At 37.0% G+C, this 16,056-nt stretch overlaps 1 protein-coding gene across 1 annotated transcript in view; it reads left to right on the plus strand.

The window, feature by feature from the left end:
• Positions 1-16,056, plus strand: part of TRPM6 (transient receptor potential cation channel subfamily M member 6) — a 197,616-nt gene that overhangs the window by 60,637 nt on the left and 120,923 nt on the right. The window contains exons 9-11 of the mRNA XM_021008567.2: positions 2,678-2,750; positions 2,884-2,984; positions 15,318-15,452. Of these exons, the coding sequence (XP_020864226.1) occupies positions 2,678-2,750; positions 2,884-2,984; positions 15,318-15,452 (309 nt within the window). The remainder of the gene's footprint in view (positions 1-2,677; positions 2,751-2,883; positions 2,985-15,317; positions 15,453-16,056) is intronic.

Consider the following 16,056-nt stretch of genomic DNA (forward strand, 5'->3'; position numbering starts at 1 on the left):
AAGAGAGGGTTGCAGGTATGCATTTTAATACCAAGATCTGTTATGAGAGCCAAGAGGAGAGCAACTTCAAGAGAGCATCCTAAAGTATCTTTATGCTAAAGACAGTACAATATGTTATTGCTTCATCTGTTGTGTGGCAGTGGGTCAGATTTCAGACAGGAGCAGTGATACAGCCTAATAGTAACCACTTATTAAGCACCTACTAGGTGCCAGGCACTGTGCTAAATGTTGGAGATGCAAAGAGAGGCAAAAACCTGTCCTTGTCCTCTAATACTTGGCCTAATGGGGGGGCTGAGTCAGGTAGAACTTGAAATCCCCTAGTCATTCACATCTCATTTTATCTAGCAATTTTTAATACATCTCTCGTGAAACATTTACTTGAGATCCTAAGAAGAAGAAAAATTTATTAGAAAATGTTCTAGGACTGAAATGATGTCTATTACAAGGCTTTCCCCATGCTTATGTAATCTGAATATTTTTCAGCTGGAAAATCTGAAATATTAGATGTATTTAATACATGAATTGGGTAATGAGATCCTGAATATTTGAGAGCTGACTATATTCATGCATATCTGAAGTTCATCACATGCATGGAATTGATATAATTATAATTAGAGAATTCTTAGAGTTAATCTAGGCCAATATTCATTTTACAGATGAGGAAACAGGCTCAAAGGATTTAAGTTACTATTTTAAATTAAATTGTATTTTTTCAGTGAAAATTCACCTTTTTCTTTCTCCCACACCCCCCACTGAGAAAGCAAGAAAAACAAAACTCCTGTTACAAACAGGTGTAGTCTGGCAAAACACATTCTCCCATTGGCCAGGTCCAAAAAAGAATATTTCTCAGTTTGCACACCGAGTCCCTAACTTTTGTGCATATGGATAGCATATTTCATAATCAGTCCTCTGAGACTGAGGTTGGTCATTATGTTAGAGTTTTAAAGTCTGTTTCAAAGTTGATTGTCTTTGCAACATTCTTCTCATTTCACTCTGCATCCATTGGTGCAAGTCTTTCCAACTTTCTCATTTCTTATAGCACAATACTCTTTCATTATATTCCTATACCATAACTTCAGTCATTCCTCATTTGATGGGCATTCCTTCAGTTTCCAATTCCTTGCTATTGGAAAAAAACTGATATAAATATTTTTATATATACATTTGTATATATTTGTATATATATGTATATGTACATATATATGGATTTTTTCCCTCTTTTATCTCTTTCTGGTATATAAACCTGGCAGTAGTACTGCTGTGTCAAAAGGTATGCACAGTTTAATACTTTTGAGGCATAGTTCCAAATTGCTTTCCAGAACGGCTGGACCAGTTCACTGCCCCAGCAGCAGTGTGTTAATGTACCCATTTTCCCACAGTCCCTCTAGCATTTGTCATTTTCTTTTTTTGGTCAGCTTTGCCAGTTTGATGAGTGTGAGGCAGAACACTGCTAAGTGACTTTGTTAGGGGCAATTAGTTTGTGACAGGTAGTTAATTGGAGAACTGGGACTGAAATCAGATCTCCTGACCACCAATTCACGGCTTTTCCCAGTATATGTTTCATCTGGAAAATATGCAATATTGGATATATTCTTTCATAATGAGAAACTTTTAAAAAAGTTTTATTGATTTTGCAAGATTTATTATCTCTACTTTTATACTTTCTTAATTAAACAATAAAAAAAGAAACACTTTTTTTCCCTTTTTTTTTTGCCTTTTGGTAAGGCAATAGGGGTTAAGTGACTTGCCCCAGGTCACACAGCTAGTAAGTGTCTTGTCTGAGATCGGATTTGAACTCAGGTCTTCCTGACTCCAAGGCCAGAGCTCTGTTCACAGGCACCACCTAGCTGCCCCTAAGAAAACCCCTTTTCAACAAATATACATAATCCAGTAAAATAAGTTCCCCTATTGGCCATGTACAAAAATGCATGCCTCATTATGAGAAGTCTTATCTGTTTTATTGGCTCATTTTTATCTTTCCATCAGCTCCAGTAATGATAATAGCTCCCATTCCTATAGCATAAGTTTATAAGGCAACAACCCTGTGAAGCTGTTAGATAGCACAAAGCACTATTTCCATTTTGGAGGTGTTGAAACTGAAGCTCAGAAGCTTAGGTTACTAGCTTCAGTTTATGAAGTAGTGTTGGAGCCAGGATTCAAAGCCTGCTCTCCCTTGACTTTAAAGCCCAGGGCTATTTCTACTATACTATACTGTTGTTTCTAGGAGACATTAATGGTGTTTCAGGAAACAGATGGGTCTGATGCCACGAAGATTTTCTGTCTGTCCACTACTTAGTACCTATCTTAGGTATTTTAAGGGGAGTGAATGTTTGAAATAACTTTACTTTTTTTAGATCATGTGAATAGAATGATCTAACCTGCTGTCCAATTAACAGCACACTCATTTATTTCTGAACTTTGAGGTACCCTCTTAAGAAATCTCTAATTAATAATTTCCCCATGACACACTTGTATCTTTAGTCCTTTCCTGAACTGCCATGGTTTTCTGTTTCCTGCTTAAGGTATTTTCAGGGATAGAAAACTTTTAATCCTAGCTTTGTCTTTGACATTACTGAATTAATGAGTGATGCTTTATTGCTGGTCTGAAAGAGAAATTTGCCTTTTATATTTTTCCCAAATGTATGTTATTCTGTTTTTTTTTCTAAACTTGTTCCAGATCACCATATTTGATGCTGATTCAGAAGAGCACCAAGAACTTGATTTAGCAATCCTGACAGCCCTGCTTAAAGGTAAGGGCTCCGAACAGGTTTTAAACCTATTTTCCAGAGATTTTCCAGGGATGGACAACTTCTTTTCACTTTCTCTTTCCACTTGGGCAAAATAGAGAGTTTTTTGAGGTCAGCACATTTTCTTTCTTCCCAGGTACAAATTTGTCAGCCTCAGAACAATTAAACCTAGCAATGGACTGGAACAGGGTGGATATTGCTAAGAAGCAGATTCTTGTTTATGGACAACACTGGAAGGTATTGTGAAAGTAGCTCATTTGTCTGTCAATTTGGGCCCCTGTTATCTCTGTTGCTGAAGTATCTAGATCCCCTGTCATCTTCCTTGTCTTCTTTCCCACCTGGGTTGTAGGAAGGGGTGCTAAAGAGCTTTGCCTATTCTGACTTTGTGGTCAGGTGGGGGGTAGGGTGTGTAATATGTGTGTGTGTGTGTGTGTGTGTGTGTGTGTGGTGGGTGGGGCCTGGGGTGTGAAGAGATGACCACTGGACTGCACTTAGATCAATGATGTTTGCTCCTGAAGACCATGGTTGGAATGTGTCTCTCTGTAAGGGTCGCTTGCTTTGTCATAGATAGAGACACAGGGAGTCCCAGTAAGGTCTGTTCTAACACTGCTCCAGAAACCAGTTTCATTGCTGGGGTTGGGTATTCTCAGGGGTATCATTTTAGGAAACATTTTCACCTTCCTTGACCCATGTATATGAATGTGAATTTGGAGTGAGTGGACTTGGGTTCAGATTTTGACTCAGATGTTTGCTCCTTGTGGTGACTCTGGCAAGTCATTTAACCACTCTGGGCCTCCATTTCCTCATCTTTAAAATCTAGGTCTTTTCCAAGATGACCTCGAAGGTATCTTCTAGCTTTAAAACTACGATCCTTTTTGTCTGATTACATCAGATGGAAGAGTTCATCATCTTTAGTGTTCATAGTTGTTAAGTATGGGATGATCAATAGTATGGCTGATTCTGAGGATCAGGGTAGCTCAGTGAACAGAGAACTGACCTCAGAGCCAGCAAGATCTTGGTTCAAATTTTACTTTTGGCACTTAGTGGCTGAATGATCCTGGGCAAGTATGCCAGGTGACTCTCTTAAGCTATAAGTTGCAGAGAAAATACCCTTTTGATTGGTAAAAGAAGTTACCAATTAACAGCTTTACACACCTATGAAATTATAGGTCTGGTAAAAAAAATACTATTGACCATAGAATTGTCTAAAAGGAAAGTGGGTATTTAAGTGTGATACTCCTGTACCACTAAGTTGGTCCTCATCCTTTAGGTTTTGTACTGATTTCAATGTTTGGAAACTCTTCTACATTAAAAGTTTCATTCAGTTATGTTTAATTAACACTTATTCTTCACATCTTCAAATCTTTACATTCTCTTGTAGCCATAAAATGAGGTAATATTTATGAAACACCTTAGCACAGTGCCTAGAACTCAGGAGGCACCATTTAAATGCCTGTTCCCTGGTCCTCCTTCCCCTTGTCCCATCCAAAAAGTGTTTTGAAAATGAACAAGAAACTTTAAGAGTTGATATCATATGGTAAGGTGAAGGAAAGTAAATGGACATACTCCACTTCTATTCACACTTCAAACTGGCCTTTCCTGACTTCTTTTCTCCTTTAAGACTATCCTTGACGATTTTGAGTGACTCTGCTTATTTCATGGAAATTATTCTAGAGAAGAAGAAGGCAGCAATTTAGATTTTCTTGGACAGCTTTTAAAAAAAATTAGTATTTTTCCCCAATTACCTTTAAAAACAATTTTCAACATTTGTTTTTAAAATTTTGAGATCCAAATTCTCTCTTTTCTCCTCAACCCCATTGAGAAGGTGAGAAATTTGGTATAGGTTATATATGTGTAGTTGCACAGCTTTTTAAAGAGAGATAACCATTTATATGTATCATCTACTCCAAGCCCTTCTGAATTCTGGGAATGAAAGCAACACTGTTGTTAATTACTCCTTTGATGTTTATGACCGATTAGTTGTAGACAGGGTGCTTGTATGATATAGAAGCATCTGTATATATTGTATATACTTAAATGATACAGTGGAATTCTTTGTATTATTAAGGTTTAAAGTGTATTTGTACTCACAGGACTTCTGTAAAGTGAAAAGAGCTCTGGATTAAGAGTCATGAGACTTTGATTCTTGTTTTGCTTCTACTGCCAATAAGCTCCTAAAATGCAGATCTGACCATTCCTCGGCCACCCTCATATAACCACATATAACCACAATATATAAGCCATACTCAGTAGCTAACTCCCTCATTACCTTCAAGATCAAATAGAAATGTCCTTTGTTTGGCTTTTAAAGCTCTGTACAACCTAGTCCCATTCTACCTTTTCAGTTTGATTATGCAGACCAAGCCCTCCATAGTTCAGACATAGTGTTCTCTTTGCCCATTCCTCTTATATGACACCCATCTCCCATTTTTTTTTGCCTTTGTATTGGCTATCTCCCACATCTGGAACGCTGTCCTTCCACTCTCCCTCCTTTTTTCCATATCTTAAAGTTCCTTATTTTTTTCATGGTTCACTTTAAGGACCATCTTCTGCCTAAGGACTTTTTCAGGTTCCCCCATCTATTAGTGCCTTTCCCTTCCCTTATCTTGAATGTATTTTGTGCCTATGTATGCATATATGTAAGTGTATATATATGCATACATATATTTATATGTCAGGAATTTTTAACCTTTCTTGTATCACAGACCCTTTTGCCAGTCTGGTGAAGCCTATGGATGCCCTTCTCAGAATAATGATTGTTTTGTTGCCTATGTTCATAATTGAAGGAAAAGTTATATTTTAGTTAGAAGTGAGTGAAAATAATATGAAATTTTTTTCCCCATCCAAATTCACAGACTCCTCCTGAAGTCTGCCCAGGTTTAGAACACTTGATATAAGTGTAGTTATCTCTTCCATTAATAATAGTAATAATAGCTAGCATTTCCAAAGTACTTTAAGGTTTGCAAAGCATTTACATATGTTAACTCATTTGAATGTAAGCTCTTTGAGTGTTTCACTTTTGGCTTGGTATCCCTGTGGCCAGTCTGGTGCCTAATACAAAGGAGGTGCTTAATGTTCATTGATATATAACCTGGAGGCAAGTTATTTAGCATATTTGCACTTCAGTTTCTTTCTTTGACTAGGTGTTCTCCAAGGTCCATTCCAACTCCAACAGTCTTAGGATTTAGAGTGTGATTTTTCTATCTTTAAAAGATGATAGAAATTCACAGTGGCTGTATCTTTTGTAAATTTTTATTAGTCGTACCTATTATTGATTGGTTACCAAGTTCCCTAGTTATGCACACAGGATCTTCTGGCACTCCTTACTGTCTCAAAAAAAAAATGTGACATGACATTACTGTTGGTCCTCTTTTTCCTTCCAATGGGGCACCATATTACCACTGGTCCTCCTTACCTCCCTTTCCCCTGAGGGAATGCCTGATGTCAAAGTGGTGCCATTTATGTGTATTTTTTGAATTACTGTGGTGTGCTCTGTCATATGCAGTGCCCTGTGAGCTTCACACTTGTGTTCACATGCTGTCTTTTAGCAGGAACATAGTTTTGTTCCTCCCTCCCACCCCCACTGGCCCGAGTCATTGTTTTCATGGGAAAATATGATCTACTTTATGACTGGTGTTTAGGAACATATTATGTAATGTTGCGACTAGCTCAGTACCTAGGATTCATGGACTACCTTGAAGAATAAAGTCCAGCTTTAATCTTCTATCTTGGAACTCATTGAAGAGGCGGGAGACAAGATGGAAGCAACTCCGTTTATTCAAGGCACAGCACAGCATTTTTGTATCTTTGACTCATGGGAACACACCCCAAAGTAACAGTGGACAAAGTGACAAAGTTTACATATCTTTACCAATAGGCAATACTGAGGATTTTTCTCATACGAATACCAATCAAAGTATCAAGAAGTGCATTTCTTTGCAACATTATCCTGGCTGTGTCCTTCTCCCATGCTGTTCCCGTGAAAAACACGTACTTCTTGTTCCTGGAATGTCCCAATACTTGATACATGAGCTAGCAATACTTGAGACATGTTTGTGCTAGAGCTAGCTGTGCTTGAGCTAGCCACATTGTTTATGGTCGTAATTCTAACTTGAACTGCTGACTTCAGTGCTGAGAAAGCACTGAGGGTGGAGTGAGAGAGTTCTGGAAAACGGAGCACCGAGCCAGGTGATCTTTGCTCATGGACTAACACCCGATCAGTGAGATCATCATGAACAACCTGTGGCCCTCAACATTTTCACAGATCCCTAACAATTCCCCCTTTTTGTTTTTGTCGGAGTTGAAGCATATGCAACTCTGTTCCGAATTCTTTTATCTGATTACCTATGCACCTCAATATGCACCACCCACAACACAGCACAAAAAGTACAAGCAAGCATAAAGGCAATGAAAAAGACAATAATGAAACAATCCAATGTCCAGTACTACTAAAAGGATGTCGAATTTTGTCTATCCAATTGAGTATATGTTGGGCAGCTTTATCCGGCATCAAATCTTCATTTGCTGCCTGTGCTATATCATTAGCAATTTTATATAAATCCTCAATATCCAATGATAAGGTAGAATTCTCAAATAATCCATTCAAATGTATTTTCTGCCAATTCCATTCAGATGTGTTATATTTCACATTTGTAAGACAAAAGAATTCACATCTATGATCACATTTTAAATGTGTCCTATATTCTAAAATGTCTAATTCGTCTCCTATTGCTACGATTGCATCCTTCATTGCTTGCAGAAGATGGTAAAATTCATCATCTATTCTTTTTTGTTCTTGGAAACCTTTTGATACATTTTGAGCTAATTGATTCATAAATTCCCCTTGAACCATTTCATTTCTAACAATAGAAACAGGTTGAGCTAATGATACAGAAGCAGTTATTATTGCTATAAGTGAGACAATTCCTAATACCACATAAGAAATACATCTCTTTTTTCTAATAATTGCTAATTGATTTCTTTGGTCTATTATTCCAAAAATATGATCAGGACATGACTCATACCAATCTTTGAAAATTGAACTTTACTGTAATTGACCCATTCTTTTGAGGTGTAAAATTAAATTCCTTCCCCAATCCTGCAGATGCATTCCCTTGTAAAATAACCTCAGGTATTGTCTCTCCCCATGTAGCCACTCTTGGCCATGGCGGTTTTGTCACAAAAGCCCATCTTGTTGTATTTCCTGTCTCTGCTGCTGCTGTGTTCTGTACCACTGCTGACGATAACGACAAAAGGCACAGTTTGGTTAAAAGTTCTTATAGTGCCTTCTTTTTATTCTTTTGGCTCTTTCGATTCCTGGCTGGCCTGTGTTTTCTCTTCCACTTGCCTTGTCCCTTCTGAATGGATAATGCGGACATCCTTCATTCTAACCCTAAGTTCTCCATCACCTGTGAAAATAAGAACAAACCCTTGCCCCCAGGTTAGCACTTGCCCTGTGCCCTGCCAGACCCCATCAACATCTCTCTATATGACTTTTCATATTGTGTTTAGGAAAAAGGAATCTGTTTGATTTAGTGGTGTCACTAATACTGTTGTCGTTTCCTGCCAGATATTTCATTGCCGGAGAGAGGTTGCAACTGTTGGATTTGAAATAATTCATAGTGTAGAGTGCAGTATTTAATTGATGCCAAGGGGATCCCTTAACTCCCCCTTTTTGTTTTTGGAGCACCATCTTCAATGTATGATTGGCACGTTCAACTATGGCCTGACCACGAGGATTATAGGGAAGGCCAGTAGTATGACTAATAGAGAACTCAGTACAAAACCTTTTAAAACCCTGCGAAATATTATATGCTGGACCATTATCAGTCTTTAAGCACTGAGGTGGGGCAGTGAAAGAAAAACAATGATGCAAATGATTAATAACATAGTGGACAGCCTCATCTGCTTGAGCAGTAGCAAAAATAAAGCCTGAATAAGTATCAATAGAAACATGAACATACTTTTGTCTTCCAAAGGGAGAATAATGAGTAACATCCATTTGCCATAAGGTGTTAGGTATAAGTCCCTTGGGGTTGTGGATATCAACATGGAAAGGGGACTGAAAAGGCATACAAGTAGCACAGCACTTAACAATTTCACGTGCTTGTGATTTTGTTATGCCATATAAAGTTCTTAAAGACCTAGCAGATAAATGTAATTTAATATGACTATTCCTTGCTATTTCCACGTTCATTGTTAAAGACTTATCAACAATATCATCACCTTCAAAAATTGGTCCTGGAGCAAGAGTGTGGGACTGAACATGCAAAACACAAAATTTTTCTGTCCTATTTTGTATGTTTTGTTGTATATCATGAAGTAACCGACAGATGTTATTACCAGTATTTTTTATTATGGCAGTCTCTAAGTGTTTTAGAATTCCTTCTACATATTTACTATCTGTGATGATATTCATTGTCTCTTTATATTTGTGGAAGGCACAATAGACAGCATATAATTCATTTTGTTGTGTGGAGGTAAAAGGTGTTTCAATCACATGTAATTCCTTTCTTTTTGGGCACCAGAGAGATACCTTATTCATCGTTGTGGCATCAGTAAAGACATTAATCCCGTGTACGGGTTCACCTGATGTATGTGTGGGTTGTATCCAAGGCCAGTTCTCAAAAATTGCATGATGTTTAAGGGGTTTTCCATACACAAGTTTCAAATTGATATTCACTTGCCAGTTAGGCATTGTTTGTATTGCCATTTCAATTATTTGTTGAGAAAATGGAAGGTATATGACTTCTGGATGTGTGCCACATAATGTTAAACATCTGTTATCAATTTTATATACTAAGTTCCCTATCAGGACCATATAATTACTTAAAGTGTTTTTTGACTGAGATGGTAAATATACCCATTCTAAAAGCTTTTGTTTTAGATGTATTATTGGTGTTGGAGAATTTGGGGTGTTAAATATAGAGGCTTTCACGCTTTCATGGATATCAGTCCTGTTTGTGTGTTCTCCAATTATTTGTTCCTGAATATACAACAATGTTCGCTTTGCTTCAGGGATCAGTATCCAGGGTGAATCTAATTGAGGATCAACCCTAAGGCAATTATACAAGGGTATCAATTTATAATTTGGAATGCCAATCTGTGATCGGAGCCACTGTATATCTCCTATAAGTTTCTGAAAATCATTAAGTGTTTTCAATTTTTGTAGGTCTATTGTTGGTGGATGTAAAACTATTTTCTCTAGAAGTATTTGATGGCTTAAATATTGAAATGGTGGTTTTTGAACCTTTTCTGGAACTATTTGAAGCCCATGACTTTGCAACAATTCTTGTGTTTTTTGTAAAATTTCTTCTAACACTTCAGGATTAGGATGAGCACATAAAATGTCATCCATGTAATGTATCATTTTTAGCTTTTTGTAATGGAATAGTAAAAAAGCAATCTTTTAAATCAATAACTATCAAAGGCTAGGAAGTTGTAAAGCATCGGTAATTTTCCTGACTTCTTTGCAGTAATAAAAACAGGTGAATTTTAAGGAACCCAAACAATTTCATTAGATTTCATTTTGTATTTTGTCAGCTTTATGGATAGGAAAAGCACAAACAGTGGGTGGGAGAAAATAACAGCTCTCAGTAAATGTAAAATATCATGCCCACAAATTAAGGGGAAATGAATTGAGTTTTAGCTATCTGTTATCCTAGTAGTTTAAATTCATCTTAAAATAATTGATTACTGGTGATTTAATAGGCAAGCTAAAAATAATTAATATCCGTAACATTTTGTTAGTCTACTTGTAGTCTGTAGAATATACCTAAAGCAAGCAAAGGGTGATACCTTTTGTACCTTTTCAGAGTAATTATAAATCTATGAGACTGAAAGGCTTGGTAAAACTTAGGCGTTAATAAGGAGAGTTTGGTAGTAGTAGGACAACTGCAAAGTTTATCATCCATATAATAAAGTATTTTTGTCTGGGAATATTTCTGACTAACAAGTTTAATAGTGTCATGAACAAAATTTTGGCACATGGTAAGAAACATTCCTCCTTAAAGGATCATGATAGGGAAAATGGGAAATACTGATTTAATGAGACAAACATATCCAAATTCAAACTCAAAACAAAGTGAATTACAGTCCTAAGAGTCTTTTACCTCAAGCAGTAAGTTTCACTAATCATGGCTTAAAGCCAGATACAGTCAATTTTATTATCATGGAGTTGTAATAAGTAGTAAAGATTTACCAGGACTCATATATATTCATATATATATATATATATATTTTAAAGAGATTGCGCCTAGCATCAATTTTTTCTTGAATTTAAACTCGTCTTGTTTAAAAGCCAATTATTAGGAATCACTTGATAAAGTTGCAACTTTTCAGCAAGCTAAATTAATTGTTTAGGAACTCAGTAACATAAACAAATTCTCCTCAGAGCAGATGACCTTGGCACACAGCTGGTAGGAGCTTTTGGCAAGCTTACAAAGTTAAGGGAATTGCCTTATGCCCCTCCTTTTCACTCAGAAGTAATTAAGAAGTCTAGGTCTTAACTTAAAACAGTAACCTCAAATACCTTAGTTAACAATTTGGTAATTTTCATGAGTGATAGTTAAATTGTTTTAGCTATAAGTTGTTCTTTAATCATAGGTAAAGACAGAAATACCTGATTTTCTGAATGACAGTTATAAAACATCATAGAACAAGGTTAACTGGACTTGATAAAATAATTTATCTGGATTTACACAGTTATCTCACTACCTTTCAGTTTCTTTTAGTTCACATTTTAATAACATCTAAATTATTAAAAATTGCTTGATATAACACATAAAAGTGTATCAATTTGTAATAAGACTAGATTTTTAAAACTTGAAACATGCATATTACTAATATGAATAAACTAAATTATCTTTAGATTGTGTTCCTATAGTTAAAAACTTTTCTTTTGATCTGAGGAGGAAAACTCACCTTCCTTCCTGGAGGACCCTCCTTTTCTTCTTGTTCTTTCTCCCCCACCCCAACCTGGCCAGGGTTGGAATGCAGGAGAAAGGAAGAGAATATCTTTCAACAACTTGTGTTTGATAATCTTTCAATCTTACATCCAAAGCTTTGGCCCGAGCCCTGGAATGCAAAAACGAAAGAGAATTTTGTTGTTTTTTTTCTCTCAGTTCTCCAATAGTTTCCCAATCTTTTACCCCCCAAACCCTTTCTTCACACTGGTCGTGCAAACAAATTATACCTTCCTTAAGCTTTCCCACATACTCCTCTCTTTCCTACATGCTTAAACTTTCTTGCCTTTCTTTTACCTAAATATCCCTCTGATGGACCTTGATTAAAGTCTCTTTAAAACTGCACATGTCTAACATCTTTCTAATTCTGACCTGATACTTCGAGGATCCTTCTTGACTTGCTTTTTACCAATCATATAACCTAAATAATGAGGTAGTTTTTTCTCCCATTCTCTCCCCCATCTACCCGCTCCTGGGAATGTGGCTGGTATTAGGGAAGGAGAAGGGGAGAAAGTTACTAGCAGCATGTCAGAATCCAGTTGCAGCCCTTGGCTGCCTGGCAGTAAAGGATCAAACAAATTATAGACATTAATCACAGACCATCATTCACAGAGACACAGACAAACATAGAACAAAATGACAGGAAGAATCCAAAAGCGAGAAACTTGTCAGAAATCCCCTACACAAATGAAATAATACTATTTTTGTTTTATTTTATCTCTTCTTTTCATGGTATTTCAGATGTTATGGAAACCAGGCAAAATCTTTCTTAAGGTTTTGTTTTTTATAAAAGGCAAAACAATCTGTAGTGGTATAGGCACCTCTCGTCATGCCGCTTGAGTCTGTCTTATAGCTCAGGGTATGGAGAGTGTGGAAGTGATTTTGATGCTTCAGGTACTTTATTGCCTACTTCATTTATAATTTATGTTTTGGTTAGTGTTTCTGCAACTTTTCCTCTTTTGGTGGTGGAACAAGAGGCTTCTACCTTAATCACTTTTTTTTTCTATGTTTATTGTCCCTTCCTTGAGAAGCTAAGGCAAGGTGATTCTTATGATGTCTAAGAATTCTTTAATCTGACGATGTGATACTATAAGTCCCTTCTCTCTCATGATTTTTCGAAGGAACTTCTCATACATCTCTCTGCAGGGAGATTTTATAGATAGTGAAAGTACCCAGAGGAACTGATTTCAGGCCTTTGGTGTTATAAAATTCTGTCAATTGCTCCCCCACTATTTTCCATTGCTCTAAATCTAAACTTCCTTCTCTGGGAAGCCATGGTGATGTTATATCAATAATATCTAGGAACTTTCTTATTTTCTTGGGAGTTACCGAGCACTCCTGTTCCTTAATGACCTTAAATAATTCTAACATTCTGTTCCTTGTCTGAGAGTTTACTTAGATTATGCCCCATAGTAAGAAATATTTTCTTTCTTTTACTCCAAGTCACATATAGCATCTATGCTTTTAGCCCAGTTGGGAGCAAGGTAGCTGTATATAGAGCTTTTCCCTTCTCTTTTTTTTTGTAAATATCCCCAGAACTTAGCACAGTGCCTGGTATAGAGAAGGCACTTGATACATGCTGGTTGACTGACTCTTGTCTTACCCACCCCAATCCCAAATTTGTGCCCAATTGATTTCCTGTTCTTTTTTATTTTTTTTCTTTTGGCTAGGCAATGGGGTTAAGTGACTTGTCCAGGGTCACATAGCTAGTAAGTGTTATGTGTCTGAGGCTGGATTTGAACTACGTCCTCTTGACTCCAGGGCTGGTGCTCTATCCACTGTGCCACCTAGCTGCCCCAATTTCCTATTCTAAGCTTCCATCCTACATGTCAGATGATCATATTTTAAATTTTAGTTCTATTACTAAAATGCCATTATGAGACTGTTGAGGTGCCCATTGGTTGGGCAATGGCTGAATAAATTTTGGTGTGTGGATTTACTGGGATATGATTGAGTCATAATAAATGATGAAAGGGACAGATTCAAAGAAGCTTGGGAGGACTTATATGAACTGATGCAGAGTGAAGTGAACAGAACCCTAGAACAAATTAGACAATGTATACAACATTGTAAAGGAAAACCATTGTGAAAGTCTCTGCCTTGATCGGCGTAATGACCAATAATGACCCAGATATTACTGATAAATGTGCTTTGGGGAGAGGTGATAGACTAAAGAGGTAAAATGAGACATCATTTTTCTGACGTAGTCAATGTTGGGATCTGTTTTGTGCAACTATGCTTATTTATTACAAGAAGAGGCTTTAATTTTCTTTGAGTAGAGGGAGAGGAAGAGTAGTTATAATGATAAAATAAAATGGAAGAAAAGAAAGGAAAGAATGTCAGTAAATCATTTTTAAAAATAAACAGTAGAGAGCAGAACGAAGTTGTGAAGGAGACACAGAAGCGCCAGACAGAATTGGAATGACCATGTTAAATTTTAAATGCTGTACACCTCCTCCCTGTTAGACATAGTGCAGATTCAAGATTTCATAAGTGGTCTACTTTTTCTGGTTTTCCTTTTAGGGGGAAATGTTCATGTTTGTTGATATTTGTCAAGTTTATAAGAATAAAAAAGAAAATCAAAAAAAAGATGTGACATTTTGGTAAAAGCTTAATTTTTATATAAATTTTTTTTTATCTCAAGTCATCATTAGGATCATAGATCTGGAGCTGGAAGAGACCTCAGTGGCTAGGTAATCCAATCCCCTACTTTTATGGATGAGGAAACTGAGGCTCAGGGTTAACTCAATTTCCCAAGGTCGAAAAGGTAGTAAATCTCAAGAGGCCAGATTTTCACCGAGGTGACTCTTGTCAGACTGTAAGTTGCAAAGAAGGTGCTGGCCTATGTTGGTAGAAATAGTTTCTTCATTTACTAAAGATAATCCACAGTCTCAAACCTGTTGGTGATAGAGGAATGTCTATACCAAGCATAGGCAGACTTTCTCTGGTGGAATGGGAGGATGAGAACGATTTGTTCTAATGGCCATGAAGGTGGCTGAAGCACACTGTGGAGAGCTTAGAGTTTGGTTGGGCATTGAAGATGCCAAGGTCATCCACTGCATCCTGGGCCATTGCCAATTGTATTGACTTTTGTCTTACCACTAGACTTCAATGATTCTGGAAGAGAGAGTGAGGCTGATGACTTTGTGCAGTTCTGCTTCACTTAAATCCAGTTCATATACAAGTCGACATTGCCTGTGATGTCATTGGTCCTCTTTGAAAACAAAGGACAGACACCAAAGAAATCACATGCTCATTCTCTGTCTACATCCCTCTGACTTCAGAGCAGTGGTTTTCCACTGTACCGTACAGTTCTCCTGCAGGTGCAAAGAGAAATAAATGACAAGCATCATTCCCATTTAGACAAAAAGAATATTTTGATTTTTTAGCCAGACTGGAAAATGCTAAATTGCATTTTGAACTATATATAATATTTCCCTATGAAGATGCCTGTGTTTCAAGATCTCATCCATGTGACTTTTTTTTTCTTTTTCTTTTTTAGTTATTTAGTGTCATGGTTAGAGCTGGGTAAGACCTCAGAGGTCTGGAGATGAAAGGTATCATATTTCTCTTTCTTGATGCTTCTTTTCTCCTCTGTACCTTGAAGCCTGACTCTTTGGAACAAGCCATGATGGATGCTTTAGTGATGGATCGGGTGGATTTTGTGAAGCTCTTAATAGAATATGGAATGAACCTGCATCGCTTTCTTACTATCTCCCGACTAGAAGAACTCTACAATACAGTGAGTATTGCAGTTGATTTCATCTGCCTTAGGCTCTAGATACCATAATTCATACTTCAGAAGATACATAGGAATTGAATTAGGATGGTTTGTTGAAAGATAGACTTTTATATCGAAAGTGAAAACTGAGCAGAAAATTCATTTTTCCGCAGTGGTAGATTTTTTTATTTACTCATTTTTGCTTTTACAAATGATCTTGAATAAAATATTTGGCCAAGAATAGTGGTACACAGCTATAATCCCTGTTACTCAGAGGATGAGGCTGGTGGATTGCTGGAGCTCTTACTCCAGAGCTGCAATAAGGTTAAGTTGGCCTGGTGTCCATGTTGTTTGGCACTGATATGGTGAAGCCCTGGGAGCTGGGGGCTACTAGGTTACCTAAGGAGGGGGTGAACTGGCCGAACTTGGAAACAGAGCAGGTTCACATTAGAAGGACCAGGGGCATCATTATATAATAATTTGCTTGGTGCTTTGAGATATTCTTAAATTTCATTCCTTTTTTTAAGCTTGCATGATAGTCAGCAATGAGATCATCCCCAAAGTGGCCACTGCGCTTCTAGCTGGGGGAGATAGGAAGACTAAGTATTAAAAAAGAAAAGGAAAG

This window comes from Phascolarctos cinereus, unplaced genomic scaffold (assembly GCF_003287225.1).
Source record: "Phascolarctos cinereus isolate Bilbo 61053 unplaced genomic scaffold, phaCin_HiC Scaffold_4;HRSCAF=312, whole genome shotgun sequence".
Lineage (NCBI taxonomy): Eukaryota > Metazoa > Chordata > Mammalia > Diprotodontia > Phascolarctidae > Phascolarctos > Phascolarctos cinereus.